Here is an 18,733-nt window from a genome sequence, read left to right as displayed (position 1 = left end):
CTTCATTAAATTATTTTTACTTATTCACTGACAATAAATTGTTATTAATTTATATTTAAAAGATTGGTTAAACTGCTAATTTAGTCTGTATACTATTCGAAGAAAAGTAATGATTTAGTCTCTATAGTTTGATAAAACCTCATATATAGTCGGTCTTACTCATAAGTTCTCTATCTTTTCAAAATCGTAGGGACCGATTTTGTAACTAACATAAAATATTTATACATCTAGTGGCATAAAAATGATTTGTGGCATTCAAATGACACAAATTTAGCTCAACTGACATTCGAATGTACAGGTAACCATAAGACTTGAAATTCAAATCTCCCTCAGTCTTCGATTATTGTCCATAAAAAAAATTTGTTAATAACTTATCTGAAGGAGCGCGTAAAAATAACCCAGAAAAAAAAAAAAAAAAAGTAGTAGGTTGTTCATTACTAATATGTTTTCTCATATAACAATAATGACAATATCAATTAAGGAAAAAAAATAGAATTTGATTAAATTAAATATCAAATAGACTTCTATTAATGTCTATCAATATCTATCATTAATAGAATCTAATATCTTATATATTGTCGATATTTTTAACGATTTTATCATTTACCATAACTGATCGTACAATGAAAATATAATTTGAAATTTTTTGAAGTTTGTCATTAGAAAAATTGTAGAAAGATTATTTGATTATATTTGTACGGAGGCATTCAAATTTTTTTAACAACAAATAATTAATTTTTTTTTTTAAAAAAAGAAATAGTTGTTTACCAATAACTTATTAAAACACATGCAAATATAAAATGTGACTAAAGTATACTTTAAAGGAATGGAATATTAATCTTTTGTTTAAAAATAACAAATAGATTAGTTTAAGACATCATCATCTCTTTCATTACTTTTAAAACTTCATTTTGGATATATTTACGTTTAAATTTAACTAAAAATATATTTACCGTTTATGCAATAATCTAACTAGTTAATTTAAAAGAATTAAATTATGGTGCGTTTGGATTACATTTTCTAAGTGTTTAATTTAAAAACTAAATTATTTTGAGAAAGATTAGAATGTTTGGAATCTACTTAAAACTATTTTTTTGAGTGTATTTTAAACAGTTGTCACATAAATGAGTCTAAACAAAAAATGAATTTATTTAAAAACATATTTATCTCAAGTAAATCCAAACGGTCCATTAATTAGTTTTCATTAAAAAAAAAAAAAAAAGAGATAGTTGCAAATGTAGTAATTTTATTCAAAATAATTAAGTATATAGCAACATTTTAAAAAAATTGCAAATATAGCAAAATTTATCAAAATCTATTAATGATAGAAGTCTATCACTGATAGACTATGTAACAAATGTTGGTCTATCACTGATAAACCATCAACGATAGACAAATTTATCACTGATAGACTTTGCTATATTTGCAACTTTTTTTAAATTATTGCTACATACTTAATAATTATTCTAAAAATTGTTACCTATTATAATTACCAAAAAAAAAAAAAGTGATTCTCTCTTATTGAATTTGTGATAAAGAGTCCGGTTACAATTACTAGGAATTAACATAAATAACCAACAAAACTTTTCACAAACATAGAACCAAAAAATAGGCCTGTGTCTCTCTCACTTGGAGAGATAAATTACCGTGTATCCAAAAGTGAAGTTGATGCAGAAAAAGAAGTTGAAGAAGTTGTAGTCTCCTGTGAAGAACTAGTTAAGACATTAGCAGAGTTGAAGCCATTACCAATTTGAGAAACAACACTATCTTGTGTTGATGAAAATGAAGAAGAAATAATTGATCTGTTCACTGAAAGAGGATGATAAGCAAGTGTAGGGAACTGTAAGGGAAGAACGGGTAATGGGGCTTCAAAGTTCATCACATGAATTGCTTGTCTTATTGATGGTCTACAATTTATATCTGGATGAGCACACCATAGGCCAACAACCATCAAACACTCAATCTGTCGTTGTTGTTCAGGTTCATCCTCAAAGCTTCCATGGAGTTTCGAGTCGGCTGCTTCAAGAAGCCTTCCATGCCCATAAAGCTCCCAAACCCACTCTACCATCACCATTTTTCCCTCCTCTACGTTGGGGTTATAGGGTCTTCTTCCACAAGCAATTTCCAATGCTACAATCCCAAAGCTGAAGACATCTGATTCTTTACTGGCTCTTCCTGTTATAGCACATTCAGGAGCCATGTAGCCCATTGTGCCAGCAAGAACTGTTGTTTGTGAGCCTATTGCATGGTCCACTAGCCTAGCCAACCCAAAATCACCAAGCTTAGCATTGAAATCTGAATCCAACATCACATTACTTGACTTTATATCTCGATGTAGCACGCACTTTTCCCACTCTTCATGCAGATATAACAAAGCAGCGGCAACGCCTTGAGCAACTTTGTATCTATGTTCCCATGTTAAGAAGTTGTTTTCTTTAAAAAGATGGGCATCTAAACTTCCATTTGACATGAATTCATAAACCAGTAACAGCTCACCTCTTTCATGGCACCAACCGATGAGTTGCACCAAGTTTCTATGTCTCAACTGGCTGATGATTTTCACCTCAGATGCGTACTCTTTTATTCCCTGTCTAGACCCTTTTGATACTTTCTTCACAGCAACATAGCTATTTAAGTCCCTTAAGAAACCTTTATAAACGCCACCAAATCCTCCTTCACCAAGCTTTTCATCCTCCCAAAAGTTATTTGTTGCTCGAGCCAATTCGTTATACGAAAACTTCTGAGGTCCTTTACCCTTTTCAAACTCACTATCATCCAACACAATATCCTCTTCCAAATTCATTTTCATCCTCTTCTTCCTTTTCTTCCAAAAAAAGATCCAAACTATAATCAAACCACACACTAAGAAAAATACACCAACACCAACACCCACTCCAACTACTAGGCCTACCTTGCTACCCTGATCCGGACTTGGGGCCAAATTAGAATCAGAGTTCAAATTAGAATCAGAGTTCAAATTTAGAGTTGACTCAAAATCCCAAGAATATATGTTGTGAGTTGCATATAAAGTTCCAGTTGCGGCAGAAAACCCAAAAATAACCCATTCAGGTAGAGTCAACCTAAAGTCTACATCATGATTAAGTTTCTGCAATATAGTTTTATTATTCTCGTACCCAGTAAAAGTAATACTCAGATTCAAAGTAGCAGAATCATAATTAATCCAAACATCCGTCCTCCTCCCTCTCTTAATATCACATTTCCATATTGAGTAAGCAACCGAAGACATTGAATTGATATCAATACCTACATGTTCTACTTTTTCAGGTGGATCAAAGAAATTACTAAAGATATCAAACTCAATTGCAAAAAATGAACTGTATGTTAAATCTGTCAAACTGGGATTATACCCAATCCCTAATCCACTACCCTTTGAGATCTCAGCATCAAGCCTAGAATTCTTAGGAGCAAAAAAGAAGGTAAGCCCATCTCCATACCTTTCTGCTCCTTCTGAATCAATGGCAAAGGAGAAATGAGTTTGAAAACTTGATAGACTCCCAGAGGGTTTGTCCCAAAGATGCAAAGGCTTAAAGTAGGTTGCTCGTCCTGTGAAATTTTGGTTTTTATTAACCCTTTCTCCTGTGAGCTTGATTGTTCTATTGGATGGGAATGCTCTCTCGTAGAATATGTGGGTATTACTTGAATCGAAAGATGTGAAATTGAAAGCTAAAGAATTTGCAAGTCTAAGTGTGGAGAAGAATGATACGATGTTGATGAAGAATAACAGAGGAAAAAGAAAACTGGAAATGGAGATTATGGCAGCCATGGAAAAAAAAAGGTAAAAAGAAATTCGTGGGGGATTCAAGAGAAGGAGATGAAGTAAAGATTGCTTTTTGGATTCTGGGTGCGAAATCATTCTTTATTTAATTCTCTTATGGGCAGCCATTCTTGACTCCCTCCAATTGAAATTAAAAATATATATTTTACCGCGTCTCGAACATTATTCTTCTTTGATATCACTTTGTTGATCTATAAATTTTGTTTCTCTTTCCCTTTTTTCTTTAAATACTTTTATATTTTTAAATCTTCCATTTGGAAAATCTTTGGAAAAGGATTTAGGAAATTTCTTTGTTCAACCAACGACTTGAAAACCGAGGTCAATGCACAATTGAAAAATAAGGCAAAAGAAATATCCAAATCTACCAAATTTAAAAATGTGTAAGATATACAAAGATCAACTTTTAAGAAACTTAAATATAAGTGATATACTTTAAATTCCTGGTAGTTCTATCCTTTGTGTTAATGACAATTAGGGTGAACATCAATACTCGAAAAACTGATTCAAACGACAAAAAGAATTAAATGCACCGACATTCAGTGGTTGGTTTCTATGAAAAGTAGATTAACGGTTGGTTTAAAGAAGAGATTTTCGAAAAACGGAACCGGCCCGACCGAATTTATATCCTCGTCAACCGAAATTTAAAAATATAATATATGATTGAAGATCTTTGAAATATTTCTTTTTAGTAATTTTTAAATATTGCAAAAATATTTATAAAATCTCACAAGATTTCAAATCTATAAGTCAATGTCTAAATTTATTAGTTTTATTAATATAATAAAAAATATTCACATTTTTGTAAATATTTTCAACAATTTTGTTATTTACTATGATTATTTTTTAATATAAAAATTTAAATGATGATATGATGTTAAAAAAAAACTATAAAAAAATTATCTATCTTCTCCCTTGACTCTTTTCATTCGCTTCAATTGCTCCGATTGACCTATTCTACCTTTCTTCCTCCTCGATTCTCCTCCAATTCTTTTTTTAAAATAAGGTGTCAATGATATCCCTTCATACGAACTTCCATTTCTTAAAAACACGAGAACGAAAAGGTGAGTAGACCAGGCAAGTTTATACCTAAAAACTCAGAGACTAAAAATGCAAATTCTTATATCATATACGTTTCTTTTTAATCCAACTTCTCTCTCTTTTCTTAATTTATATATTGTATACATTCTTTTGTTTTTTCCATTTAATCCAATTTCAGGGTTGTGTTGTTAACGAAATATTTGATGATTATCTGCAAAAACTATATGAATAAAAGAGTCGATTAGATTTAACTCGAATAGTGTTCTCTCCTAAAATCCTAAAATTTCAAACCAGTCGATTAGATTTAACTCAAATAGTGTTCTCTCTTAAAATCCTAAAATTTCAAACCATAACGAGTTAAATTTTTATTTAGATAACCCTAAAAATACAAATTTGCTCACAAGATAAGAAGAAACAGTTTTAACTGATAGGGTTTTTGCTGTTTTCATACTTGTTCTTGATGGCTTCCCAGAAAGCAGGTATTGCAATGTCATCAGGAACTTCCTTGAAAGAAGGCAGATAATTTACATCCACAATTACATGATCCCCACTCTTGTCTTCAACCTGAAAAAAATTTCAACCAAATCTTTAATACATTAAAAGAAACCAAATCATCTTCCAACAAACACAAGCAGAAATAATATTAACAGGCATTGACAGATCCAACAGCCAACTTCCTTGATTGGACATAAATCATGAAACATAAACAAACAAACCCTCTCCCATAAGGTAGATGGGAAAAAGAATATTAAATGAACAATATAAAGGCAAAGAAGAAGAAGAAGAATTACTTACAACGACATCAAAACCAAATATTGAAAGATTGAGTACTCTCCTAAGCCAATTGGCAGCATTTTGGACAAGCTCAAAATTGAGGTCCTTGTTTTTATTATCAGAACTTTTGCCATCTAAATGATGCCGACTTTCATTGGCAATGGGCAGAGATCTTAAGCTGTGCATAAAAGCAATAATGTTATGTCATATTCACTTCATTATCCTAAGAAGTAAAGATGTACTATAGATATCTACAAAAAGTAGTAATTGAGCAGAAGTGCAACCTGTCAAAGACTAATGGTCCAACACCTTGGCGTAAATTCATCAATATACTTCTGTTTGGTGTAGACTTCTTAACTGCATAAAAAATCTTTTCACCTAGTGAATAAAATTTGTAGAGAGTTGATGAATGATCCACGTATTCCTGCAGTTTCAGCACCGACAATTTCCAACAGGTCTTTAATCAATGTACCACAGGAAGAATATAAGCTAGCAGGCAAACACAGAGGTCAAAGGGATAACTCGTCAAAGATCTCATGACATTTCTCACCTGAATAATAGCTGGAAGAGGAACATCCAAATTCTTGAGATCTTCAACATCAAAAATGATTGCCTGTCACATAACAGATCATAAAAAAATTATGCGAAGCAAATGATTCTTATAAAAATTTTGCTGCTACAACACAAGAAATCAAATTAATAATTGAAGAAACATATAAAGACGATTTTGTAACTATTCTATAGCCAACCATTTTACTTAGCTGCCCCTTCATTTAGTTGGTTTTGGTGGGATGGTTTATTTATGCACTTGTATTCTTTTATTTATTCTTAATGAAAGTTGTTGATTTCATATAAAAAATAAACATAAAAAAACACAGAAATACCATTTTGTGAGCATCAGAAACTCCGCAAGCAACTTGGGGCTTCACTATACAAGGAAGAGATAGTTTAGCTTCATATAGCTTCTGCACCATGTTAGCCTCGTTAAAATTACCAACCTGCGTAGTTAGGCACCACTCACATAAGTTTAATACAAAGAAACTTCACACGTTCCACACAACATAGGACAGGACCAAACAAACAGTTCATTTTGCATTTACTTGGAGATTACAGAATACCAGGTCTCTTGTGGTAAGAATTTTCAAACCCCTCAAATTATCAATCATATGCTGATTTTCTAAAAAAAACAAGTGACGAAACATGGATCCACAAAATTTAATGCACGTCTCAATCACTTCTTTTTTTTCTAAAATTTCCAAGGTTTAATGATTAATGTAAATCGTACATAAGAGGCTACCGAGGAATGACTCAGAACATTTTAATTTTTCTTCTGACAGGAGCGTAAGAATCATCCACATTAGATTAGCATCCTCGAATCCTTCAAATATTACAGAAACGTGACAAGAATAAGACCTTGAGAAAATAAGGACCCCTGATTATGCAGCCTTTGGGTTTGAGAGCCTCCAGCCCGAGAAGAATCTGTTGAATTTCCAACCGATCCAATACAGGTTTTATATTATTAAGTGGGTCAATTACGCATAAATCTGGGTGGACTTCAATATACCTGTGGGAGCATAAAAATTAAGAATTAATTAAAGATCCATTTATGGATAAAGAGTTTGTTAGGAACATCATTAAGGAGGGAAAGATCATTAGTCATGAGTTGAAGTGTATGCCAGCAGGAGTTTGTTAGTGCCTAGAAATTGTATTGAAAGTACATAAACCACCATTATTGCCTACCTTCATTCTCTCCCATTTCTTCTTTTTATAACCGACTGCCTCCTACTAACAAACACTTTGGCTAATGACTAATATAGTCTCAGTACCCTAATAATGTTTAGAACCATTCTTGACATTACGGCATTACCCCATCCCAAAATACACTTTTTTCATGCAATCAAGTAATGCACGTATATCAAATTGTTAGGATTTATTTCTTAAGAAAACAAACAAAAAATGTATGAAAAATTACGATATAAAAAGGACAACCCCATATTGTTCACCTTCCACAACTAATATGTGAAATCATCACTTCATATAAAATATAAGTACCATAATTCCAGGAAATGTATTTTTTTAATTGAATAACATGATTCAATGAAATCTTCATGTTACCTCTGCAATTCCTGCATTCTGCTGGAGTAGGTTATTTTGTTAAAGGGGTCTGAAAAATTGCTAAGCTCAACATGTAGAATTTCATCTGTTGCTTTATGGAGAATCATGTCAACCTCAGACAATTGAGATGATAAAGGTAGATCAAACGTCAGGGGCATGAAAATCAACCCATTGTCAGTAGGACACAGAGGAAAGGCACCCCTCTGAAACATTCAGAGAAATGTATAAATTTCAAACCAACTGAATACAAATAAGACATAGAAGTCCGGCAATAAAGGAATTAGCAAGCACTAAAATAACGTTACAGAGCTGTTTGTGAACAGAATGCAAGTTAGATCAAAAATCGAACTTCAACTATAAAAGGAAGAAATGACTTAATAGCATGACAATAACTAAAAACGAGCACAGACGGACAATCTACAGGTTGCAAAAAACGAACATAAGGAAGAAGCACAAGGGTATTTCTGATGTAGCCTAAGTGATTGTGGAGATTCACCCACGGAGGAAAACTTGTGGAGAAAGTTATTTGTGCTATCTATGGGATGAATCATGGGGGCCTTCGAAAATTTCTAAAAGAAAAGGAACATAGCAACTGTGGTCCAATTTTATGAAGGACAAACATTTTTTCAGCTTTGTAGATTTTGTGGTGGGAAATAGAAGACAAATCAAGTTTCTGGGAGGACAAATGGTGTGATGCAGAACCTTTGGCTACCAAATGCCCTGATATTTATTCCATTATAATTAAGAAAGATGTTTCAATTGTTGACTGTTGGGTCAGTGATCAAGAAACTTAGGACTTGAGGATTAGAAGACCTCTTTTTGACAGAGCCGCAGAATGTGGTGACTGCTTGATTTCCTAAACGTTTGGGCTGTGGGAATGGTAAACAATGGTGACAAAAAAGGTGGATGATCAACCCATCTAATAGCTTTACTGTTAAATCCACATTCTCAAATCTAAAAAAGAGCAAGTAAAAGTGATTCTAGAGGTACAAAGTAACAGAGAAACCAAGTTCCCATGAAGCACATATATTCTGGTAAGTGATACCTGTACTAAAGTACTTTTCCAAATAACCAATAAAAATTAACATAAACAATACCATAAAAAGGATCAACCATATTGTTTCTTTCTTTTCTTTTTCATTTTTTTTTCACCAAAGGAAACGAGCCTCTTCATTAAGAAAATGAATAGATAATACAAGGATCAATCATATGTTTTCTAAGAAAATCAGCTTAGAAGAATGCGTGTGTACATATATATAAGAATGCTCACCTTGGAAAAATCAAGTTCACGTGAAAGCTTCATTGTGTAACCAACTACAAGGATGCTACAGTCAACTGCCTGTTAGCAAAGTGAATTGGAGAGGCCGATAAGAGATGTAGGATACTAGATTTGATTGAAAAAATAATAATAAAATAAAAAATCTACAAAATGATGAACAATATGTAGTTATCTATTGCTATCCAAGGCATATAGATTAACATGATGTCCATCATGAGCCTAGTGGTAAAAAATAGACAATCTCGATAAATGGCTAAGAAGTCAAGGGTTCAATTCATGATGTCACCTACCTAGGATTTAATTCTTTTTAGGAATTTCCTTGACAACTAAATTTTGTAGGGTTAAGCAAGTTTCCAGTGAGATTAGTCAAAGTGCGTGTAAGCTGTCTGGGATACTCATGGATATATATATGTATATATATAACCATTAGCAACATAATTGAAACAATTTTTTACGAAAACAAGATTATGAAATGAGACTAATGCTCAAAGCACAAAAGTAAAAATAATTCAAGGCAAAATGCACTTTGAAACACTCCCAACTTTCAATTGTTGGTGGTATAACATTGATGCAAGTAGGATGTTTGACAATCATCAAGAAACAAAGTCATGATCACATGATCCAACTGCTACAACTAAAACCAAGGAATGTTGCTCCTCTCAAAGCGTTCACAAGGGAAACCCTCCAAAGGGTTGAGACTCCTAAAGAAAACCAGAAGAAACAATCCAAGTCAAGAGGGAAGTAACCTGTAAAATCTCAAAAGATAGCGCACACCAACAAGCCATAAAAATTGACACATTTTCGGGAAAAAGCAGACTGATAAACTCTTCCCATATCACTAGCATCCCTATGGCGGGCTAACATGAAGCCAAAAGTCTGGATTTGGAAGAAACAATCTCATCAAATCTTGCAGACGTGCTTCTCCACATTCATCACTAGCATCCCTATGGCGGGCTAATATGATCCAGGTTGTCCTCTACTTTCTGACACAGAATGCAATAAATCAGCCCCCACAAACGAGGTTAACTTCTTTAACAACCGATCCAAAGTGTTAACTCTTCCATATAAAACTTGCCAAAAAAAGCACTTCTCCATCTTTGGAATCTTAAATCCTCCATCAAGCAGAAAAATCAGGGTCATTAATGGAAGGAGAACGAGTGATAGAGACAAGGAAATAAAGTCCAAAGGACTGTATACCCCACCCATTAATTCTCCCAGAGGTATGTCGTTCCCTACCTTCACTGCACAATGCGCAAGGCAAGAAAAAGAGGGCAGCTCATAAGAAGTATATTTTCACAAATACTGGAGATGCCTTTGACAACTGCACCTGACAACCACTCAAAAGGGTCAGGGCTGTACGAGTCTTAGGCTCGAGGGAAAGATGCCAACGTAAGCCAATAAGGCTTTGTTTGGAGTCCTTGACTTTCCAATTTCTAAGATTTCTCACCAGTTTCTCATCTCTTACCAGTTCTACCCCTTACCTTCATCAATCCCTTCCCATAGGAAATTACGTATGAGAGTCTCGATAATCTTGCATGCCAAATAAAGGTTCTTAACAGAGAGAATTAGTAGACAGGGATGCCACTTAGAACAAACCGAATAACCGTCAATCTAGCAACTTTGAAGAAGACGCTCTTCTTCCAAGAGGCCAATCTTTTCCTAACCTTATCAACCACCACATTCCAAAAACGAGACAGCCTTGTATTCTTTCCAAAAGGGAGCCTTAAGCAGGAGGTAAAAGAACCTACTTCACAACTCAACCCCTCAACCCAACTCAACTCCTAAGCTTCTCCGAGAACAATGAATACCTATACCCTGACGCTTACCCCTATTGATCGTAAGCTCTGATATGGCTTCAAAGAAGGCCAAGATAGATAGATAGATATAATGCAAGAGAACTAATGGGGCCTGACTGATATGACTTCAAAGATGGCCAACATATGTGTATATATGTAGTGCAAGAGTACTGATGCAGCCACATCAGGCCTGGACACGGCTTCAAAAAAGTAGGTTATTCTCCCTCCTCCAATAATTTTATTGAATCAACAAAATTACATAGGGTTTCTACTGCTATCCTTACGATTTCATCAGTTTATTTTATATTTTTGCATGCAAAATTAAAACCTCAAACTTTTACCTAAATTTATTTCCTTTATCGGTGCTCTATGTAAATTACTGAAAAAGGTTGGTACCATACTTTTTTACACCTTCAAGAAGTATATTGAACTAATAATCCTAAGCTTCGTAGACATGATAACCCCATTTTCCCATTTTCTTTATAGAGAAGCATGATAAAATTAATCTAATATTATTGTAACAAAAGGACAAGAGAGGCAGTACCTTCCTATTTAAGCGACAAATACTCAAAGGCAACTCTTCTAGTTTGCTAATACAAATCGCTCCCAAATTTTCACATGTATTGTCATCTTGAACATCTGAAAGCAAAATACCATTGTCAACCACATCACACCAAAGTGTTATTCTACTATATTGTTTGAGTAACCTACAATAGCACAAAAAACCAATCATTTCTCCCAACTAATTATAGGATATGTCATGGCTAACATTAAAGTCTAAACTAACAACATAATTTCTCGCCAATTTTGTGTAAAATGTGGCTCGAGAAAAATAGAACTTTTAGTACAGGAGAGTTCAATGGAGGTCATGTGGACCAGCAGTTTCTTTGTTTCTTCCACTTGAAAAATACACCATAGAAATTTACCAAGTATGGTTCTTCCATCATTTCAGTCATGGAATTTAATGGTAACATGCAAGGCCTTGGACATGGTTCATCATCTGCTAGTTACTGGCTTAACAATTCTCACCCAAGGGACCCACACTACAGAAATTCAAGGCTGTTGACAATCAAATGCGCATGGAGAATTTATCCAAAGATTGGCCGTCCAAGGAGCCCTACCATTTGTCTTCCTTTTTAATTTTCAACTATTTTTTTTTTTTCTTTTTAATAAAGAAACAACTCATTGTTAGAACTCAAAGACAATCATTGACCAAAGCAACTATAAATACCCATTAAAGAAATAAAAAAAAGTAGAAGGATTTGAAAGAGATTCAACAAGTAGCACTTGCAAATGTCATCTTTCAAACCAATCTAAGACTTTTCTTTCAAAGCTTATTGGCTCTTTTCAAACCAAATACTCTAAAAGAATTGTTTTTACAACATTAATCCATATTCCATGATAGTTTAACTTTGATTCTAAATGTTCCTCCACACAGAAGTTGGACTTGATATACTCCTTTAAACTTTTTTAAAAGTGATAAGAAATTAAAGATCTTGAAGATCTTACCAGCCTAAGAAGCACCAACACTAGACACACAGAGGACAGGATATATATATGATGCAACATAGATATGTTGGAGATGAACATCGTGGAACACGTTTTCGTTTCCAAATTATTTTTAATTTATGTATATATGTTATCATATTTAACACTTGAAAATAAATGTAGCCATATACATATAACTTTAGAAGAAGAGGTCAACTTAAAATTTCACGTTTAATGTGATCTCAGCTAACCAATAAATAATCAAGAAAAATGAACCAGTTTTTGAAAATAAGAAGAAAAAAGAGGAATATGGTAATGCTTTAGTTACAAAATTTATGTATATATAATAATAATAATAATAATAATAATAATAATAATAATAATAATAATAATAAAGAAATAGAAAGAAAGGAAGAAATGAAAGACTGAAGTGGGGCATGGTAGGGCGGTTTGTCGGTTCCACTAGGTTTTACAGAATTAATTTTGGGGAGAGTGAGAGAAAACATACTTCTTCACAGGTCATCTCCTGGTAAACAATGTCCTCTCTCCATTATGAAGATTAAAGAGAGAAAGGAAAGCTCTCTCTTCCCTTCGTCAAACCAGTAAAGTTTATAAGTTCTCTGTCTATCTTTAATTTCAGAAAGCTCTCTCTCCCTTAACCGTTTGTATTACAAGGAACTCACTATTTTTAAATACTTGATTCCTCTCTTCATGCGACTTCTGAAAAGCTCTTTCAATAGTGAGCTTTTTCATCCAAAAAGGAGTTGTCATCATCATTTACTTATCAAGGAAACTTAAATTCATGTAAACAACAAAAAGGCCTGGAAGCATATCAAGAACTAGACTATCGTATCAAATAAATAAAGAACTAGACTACAATCAACTTCTCAGGGAATTCCAAAGAATTTGGCACTCCTATAGATTTAAAATAATCTCCTTTTGAATCGATTCTATTACAAAGATCTTCTGTTCAATCCTACATTTACCCACAAAAACAAAGAGCCCATAGTAGCTCATTCTGGAAGAAGAAGCCACGAAAGAACACCATGTCTATGGTTAATAGATAAACCCAGGAAGGTAAGAAACCATGAATGTCGAGTAAAAAGAATACAATTGTACTCACTCAAAACAACAACAAGCCACCCCTGATCAATTAGGTGATTGATATCGTCCTTCTTCTCACTTGAGATGACATACAAGATAGAGTTGCGAATGTCCCCCCAAGATAGCATGATTTCATTAATATCATCTTCTGTCAAAAATGCACTCAAGGAGAAGCAATCGATTGAGTGAGACTCTGCTTTCTCTTTGATAATATCCTGTAACAATATGATATTTATATCAGGAGCTATATAATAGAGGATAGTAGAAGAGTCATTTTAGACATCAAAATGCTAACAACAAAAAATATTGGAACTTCTGGAAATTCAGCTACCAACAAGCAACATGATTTCTTCTTTCAAAGAGAGCAGCCTATTTAAATGTTATCTATGTGTTGCAATAATTTCCTAGATGTAGAATTATGTCAACATATCATATCACTCTCCTCTTGTGATGCGAACTCATAGTATGCCTAGGGACGAGGGTTCCAAACAAAGTAAAATGAAATCCACCTTACAATCTGAAGAGTCCAGCCTGGAAGAAATTCCCTGCCAAAATGAAAACCAGTTGCCAGGTCAAACATTAAAATGATATCATAAAAAACAGAGTTTTATACAGCAAAAGTTGATCAAATTATAATTATTCTAATCTATGATGTAGGAGTCTCATTCATTTTTTTAGTAAGTGTTAGAATTAGTGGGCTTGTAGTATGTTGAGAGTCCAAAGGTTTTTTAGTCTTTTATGTTGCCCTAATTATCTTCCATTATTTTAATTACGCTTCTATTGCCTATAAATTAATGCTCCCATGTATCATTAGTTTTATAAGAAAATAATAAGAAAGATTTGCACCATGGTTTTTCTACTTGAACTAAGGTTTCCACGCCACGTAAAATTTGTGTTTGTTCTTTGTCTCTACTTTCAATTATAAGAAACAAAAATTTCATTGATAAAATGAACTAAGGGGAAACCCCAAGCACCTAAAGGTGATTACAAAAAGAGCGCCAATTGGCAACTTAGACCTATAAGCTAAAGTTCTTAAAAGGGTGCCCAATTTTGCATCAGTAAAAAGTCGTGGACAAATCAATGTAAAAAAAAGAACTAAAAAATGAAAAAGAGTCTTGAAATAGATGCCTATCACGCTCGCCCCATGAAGTCCAAAAGAAATCCCGAAGGACAGCCAGCCAAATAACTTTCTTACAACCATTAAACGGGTGGCCACCATAAGAGAGTTCAGGATGTACGAAATGTCATTGGACAAAACTGTAGACCAACCAAAAACCTCTAAAATGAGATCCCAAAATTGTCAAGCAAAAGGACAATGAATAAAAGGTTGAGCAAGGGATTCAGCATTAGTACAACAAATAATACACCAACAAAAAAAAAGAGACATATAAGGCATACGACGTAGGAGACGATTAGCAGTGTTTATAGTTTTATGACTAAGCTCCCAAAGAAAATTTTAATTTTCTTCTGGAAGTGATCCATCCAAATGATCAAATAAAAATCCCTTTTCAGAAGGCTCAAGAGCACCTATCAAGTCCTCAATCATAGATTTCACGGTAAACGTAGATGAGGAGTCAGTAGGCCATCTCCAAGAATCAACCACCTTATGAATCTAATAGAAGACAAAATAGTAAACAAAGATACACATTCCTGAATTTCATAATTAGTAAAATTACGTCGAAAGTGCAAGCCCCAAGTCTCAGAATCTACGAGCCATGCTTCAGCAACAGAAATATCAGGAGTACAAGAAAGACGAAACAAGCGAGTAAAAATCACAAAAAGAATACCACAATCATGCCATCGATCTAGAATAGTTCTAGGTCAAACTTGTCCTAGTTGGCTAAATTTTTCCTTTGTGTCTAATTACTATCTTTTCCTAGATAAGGGGTATTTGGAGTCCTAATCCCACTGACAATTTTTTTTTTAATCCTTTGTTCTTTGTCTAGTCAACCCCTCTTCCCCTAAGTCCCTAGCTTTGCCTTGGTCTATAAGTGCAGACAAGTTTTCTTCTTTTTAACAGGAAACAAAGTTTTTCATTGATAGAATGAACAAAGACTAATGCTCAAGGTAAGGAAACCAAACTAAAATACTAAAACTACCAAAACAAATACAACAAAACGAAAAGGATTAAACCTGAAAGAGAAAATCAATTTGGATCAAACCTGAAAAGAATTGAACTCAAGTTGAAACAAAGTGTGCAATCCAAGGAAGAGACTTATAATAAATAAACTGCTTAACTCTTTCAAACCCAAGCATTAACAGAAGAACTTTAATGCCAACTAAGCTTGAGCACATGCACATAAAACAGAGATGCAGCAAGATCATGTAATCAACCAAAAGAAGAGAGTAAAAAGCTGAAGAATGAAGAACCCAAAAGATACAACAACATCCTTTGGCTATCTTCAAAAAGAGATTCCTTGAAAGAGATCCACAAACAAGTCTTCCGACTATATTCCTTAAAGAGATCCTTCAACAATATCCTCTGACTATCTTCGAAAAGTGATCCACGAACAAGTCTCACTAGAGTCCTTTTCCCTACCTTTAAAAGTCCTATTGTTCTACTCACCCCACAAAGACCATAAAATAGCACATACTCCAGCCAGACATTAAAACCAACTCTTCTCCCCTCAAGGCGGATTGAGGAACTCCTCTGACGAGCCACCAAGAAATCAAACATTTAGAAGAACAACTCCCAGACATAGCTAGCATACTCACACTGCCATAGGATATAATCCAAGCCTTCCTCCACCTTTCTGACAAATAAGACTAACAGAACGACCCAACAAGCTAAAGTGATTTCCTAACCAGCCAATCCACCATGTTTGCACGACCATGAAGAACTTGCCAAGTACCTCACTTTCCTAGGAATCTTAATTCTCCAAAGAACCAAGAAGACCTTGGTCATATTCATCCGAGTTGAAATCTGGCTTATGCAGTTTGGGATTGATTTCTTAAGGAGTTCGATATTGACTTGTCTAGCATAAGGGTTGCTGTTGATGGGGCATAGTGGCCTTTTTCCTTTCTTTCTTTCTTTTTTTTTTCTTGGCTTATTATAAATTGACGTATTTAAGGTGGTTAATGGCTTAGTGATCTTGCCCAGAGAAATTTTTAAGGTTAGTGGTCTAGTTAGTGAAGTGAAGAAGTAAAAATAATACCTCAAGTTTTATTCAATAATGCCCAAAAGTACAAGAGACTGCCATATTTATAGACATGGCAGAATACAAGGATATAACTCGTTGAGAAGGTGGATGGTTAGTAAATTAGACCCCAACCACCATAGATACAAGAACTTGACCAAGAATTTAAAGAAACGAAGCTACTAGATAAAGATAAAAAAAAATCAAGAAGTAATACAAGAAGAGTCAAGAGAAGTCAAGAACATCAAGATGATCCTACATCAAATCCTTTCCCCCAAAGGAAAACTAGACCATGAGATTAGTCAGCCAAGGAAAAGTTGTCAATGATGATCAAAGAGGTCTGAAACGTTAAATGATGGAGTAATGCGCAAAGAAGGGGGAAAGTCAAGTTTGTAGGCAGCCCAAAATCTGAAATGAGCTAAATCTTTTTACTAGTCATCTTGGTATGGTGTCTGGCGTTGGCTTGATTTCCTCAAATGGGCTATGACTAGATCATCACCAACATTAAAAGTCTAAGCTTTACGTGAGCATTGACATCCTGATTCTACTAAGCATTGGATTCCTTGAGATGGGAGCAAACTTCTTCATGAATTTCCTTCATCCTACTTGGTCACATGATCTGCTTCAACACTAAGATCAGTATTAGAAGGAAGGTTAGATAAGTTAAAAAGTGTTATGATTTGCTTCAACACTGCGATCATTATTAGAAAAAAAGTAATTTGTTGGAGTGTAAACTATCTCAAATGGTGACTTCCCTGTTGATTGATTTGTCATGTGATTAAATGCAAATTCTGCCAAAGCCAAGACAAAATCTCATCTCATTGCTTCAGTTTATCACCAGTTAAACATCGAACTAGGTTCCCCCAGCAAACACCCCAATTTTTATCAACGGGCTGGTGCCGAAGATCACCGACTTAATCGGACAATAACTGCTGACGTTATCAGTTGAAGGTCAATTTTTCTTGAAGGTAGGGGTAATGACGCGGGAATGCTATGGTCATTTGATGGGATAGGGTTTGTACAAATTACAAAACAATTCTTCCTCTATCACTTCCTTTTGTCCCTTCTAGACAAGCAAGCCAGCTACACCAATCTATCAGCTTTACACTTTAAAATAATGTATATCTTCCATGGTATGAACCAAATGAATATATGATTCGCAGAGTATTGAGAAAACACTGAATAGTTTAACATTAATTCTAAATTTGTCTTCTTTCCTTAGCATCCTCAATTTCATGAGTTACGGCCAAATGGGAAGTGTGTCTATATACCACAATAAGGAAAATGAAGAACATCAACCCCACTTGTATACTCAAACTTTACAAAAAAAAAAAACCAAAAAAAAAAACCAAACATGATTCCAGATAAAATCACGCATGCAGAGGGAAAATGGGAGATACCGTTCGAAACATGGAATAGCGGAGGTGGCGGAGGAGATTATCGGAATTGGGTCGTAGTGAATGGTTGGGATTATGGGCATTAGAATTGATAAATAGTACAGAATCATCCAATATTACTCCCTTTACCAATTGCCCAACCATGACTGAAAGTGTAGAGAATTGGAAGAGAGAACGGTACAGAATCCCCTAGTATTGCATATGGCATTTACTCCCTCCGATTCAGTTCATCGCCAACCCATCCATGGCTGCCACAGATTTGCCTCATGGGGACGAGGCTCAAGCGCGCGAAGGGACATCTTGTACGTGTACCGTAAAGATGCCTGCCATGTTCGGTGCACTTTTGGGTTTAATTTAATCATCTTTTCAAAAAGCCAACAAATATTTAAACGTAACAATTTCGAAAAGAAATAAAAGTGCATATCATCCTAATAAAACTATATACGTAACATATTTGATATACGATCATTTACATTTAGATCTAATCATTTTTAATTTTTAGTACATGTCTAGTTAAACTATATTTTTAATTATTTTGGTATTTATTTATATTTGTCTATCTATCATTTATTTATTTTTTTACTTATATTTGGTTATCCTAATTTAAAGGACGTAAAAAAGGAAAGAGGAAAAGAAGAAAACAAAGAAATAGTAGAAAGGAGGGAGACAATGAAAAATTGCAGCAAATAAGAGAAAAAACAAAAAAAAAAATCTGAAATATTTAAAAAATATTTAATTTCGTGGTTTTGTTACACGGGCCCGTTTGTTACATTTGTGAAAATTACCCTTAATTTAAAGTGGTTTTATAT

At 34.1% G+C, this 18,733-nt stretch overlaps 2 protein-coding genes across 3 annotated transcripts; both read right to left on the bottom strand.

Annotated features, from left to right (window-relative positions):
- Window positions 1-1,499: 1,499 nt before the first annotated feature.
- Window positions 1,500-3,970, bottom strand: LOC103495366 (L-type lectin-domain containing receptor kinase IX.1-like). Its single transcript, XM_008456893.3, has one exon. The coding sequence runs from the start codon at window positions 3,872-3,874 to the stop codon at window positions 1,643-1,645; it is 2,232 nt and encodes a 743-aa protein (XP_008455115.2). The 5' UTR covers window positions 3,875-3,970; the 3' UTR covers window positions 1,500-1,642.
- A 1,089-nt stretch (window positions 3,971-5,059) lies between these two features.
- On the bottom strand, window positions 5,060-18,277 carry LOC103495365 (inositol 1,3,4-trisphosphate 5/6-kinase 4). Of its 2 annotated transcripts, none has more exons than XM_008456891.3 (12): window positions 17,928-18,277; window positions 13,900-13,935; window positions 13,410-13,605; window positions 11,343-11,437; window positions 8,994-9,062; window positions 7,724-7,926; window positions 7,022-7,172; window positions 6,493-6,606; window positions 6,159-6,221; window positions 5,893-6,032; window positions 5,630-5,786; window positions 5,060-5,398 (listed from the first exon to the last, which is right to left on the bottom strand). In XM_008456891.3, the coding sequence occupies exons 1-12, from the start codon at window positions 18,066-18,068 to the stop codon at window positions 5,255-5,257; spliced, it is 1,509 nt and encodes a 502-aa protein (XP_008455113.2). In that variant the 5' UTR covers window positions 18,069-18,277; the 3' UTR covers window positions 5,060-5,254. The 2 variants fall into 2 exon arrangements, with proteins under 2 accessions (XP_008455113.2, XP_008455114.2); XM_008456892.3 differs by having other exon boundaries at window positions 6,493-6,573.
- Window positions 18,278-18,733: the final 456 nt, after the last annotated feature.

This window comes from Cucumis melo, chromosome 1 (genome assembly GCF_025177605.1).
Source record: "Cucumis melo cultivar AY chromosome 1, USDA_Cmelo_AY_1.0, whole genome shotgun sequence".
Classification (NCBI taxonomy): domain Eukaryota; kingdom Viridiplantae; phylum Streptophyta; class Magnoliopsida; order Cucurbitales; family Cucurbitaceae; genus Cucumis; species Cucumis melo.
This window is presented reverse-complemented; position numbering and strand designations above follow the sequence as displayed.

Bases quoted from the DNA above. Each gene is read 5' to 3' on its own strand.
- LOC103495366 (XM_008456893.3), bottom strand. From the start codon at position 3,874: ATGATTTCGCACCCAGAATCCAAAAAGCAATCTTTACTTCATCTCCTT.
- LOC103495365 (XM_008456891.3), bottom strand. From the start codon at position 18,068: ATGGTTGGGCAATTGGTAAAGGGAGTAATATTGGATGATTCTGTACTA. The intron at 13,606-13,899 runs GTGGATTTCATT...ATATTGTTACAG, and splicing joins TGGACTCTTCAGATTGTAAG to GATATTATCAAAGAGAAAGC. The intron at 5,787-5,892 runs GTTGCACTTCTG...TTTTATGCACAG, and splicing joins GGACCATTAGTCTTTGACAG to CTTAAGATCTCTGCCCATTG.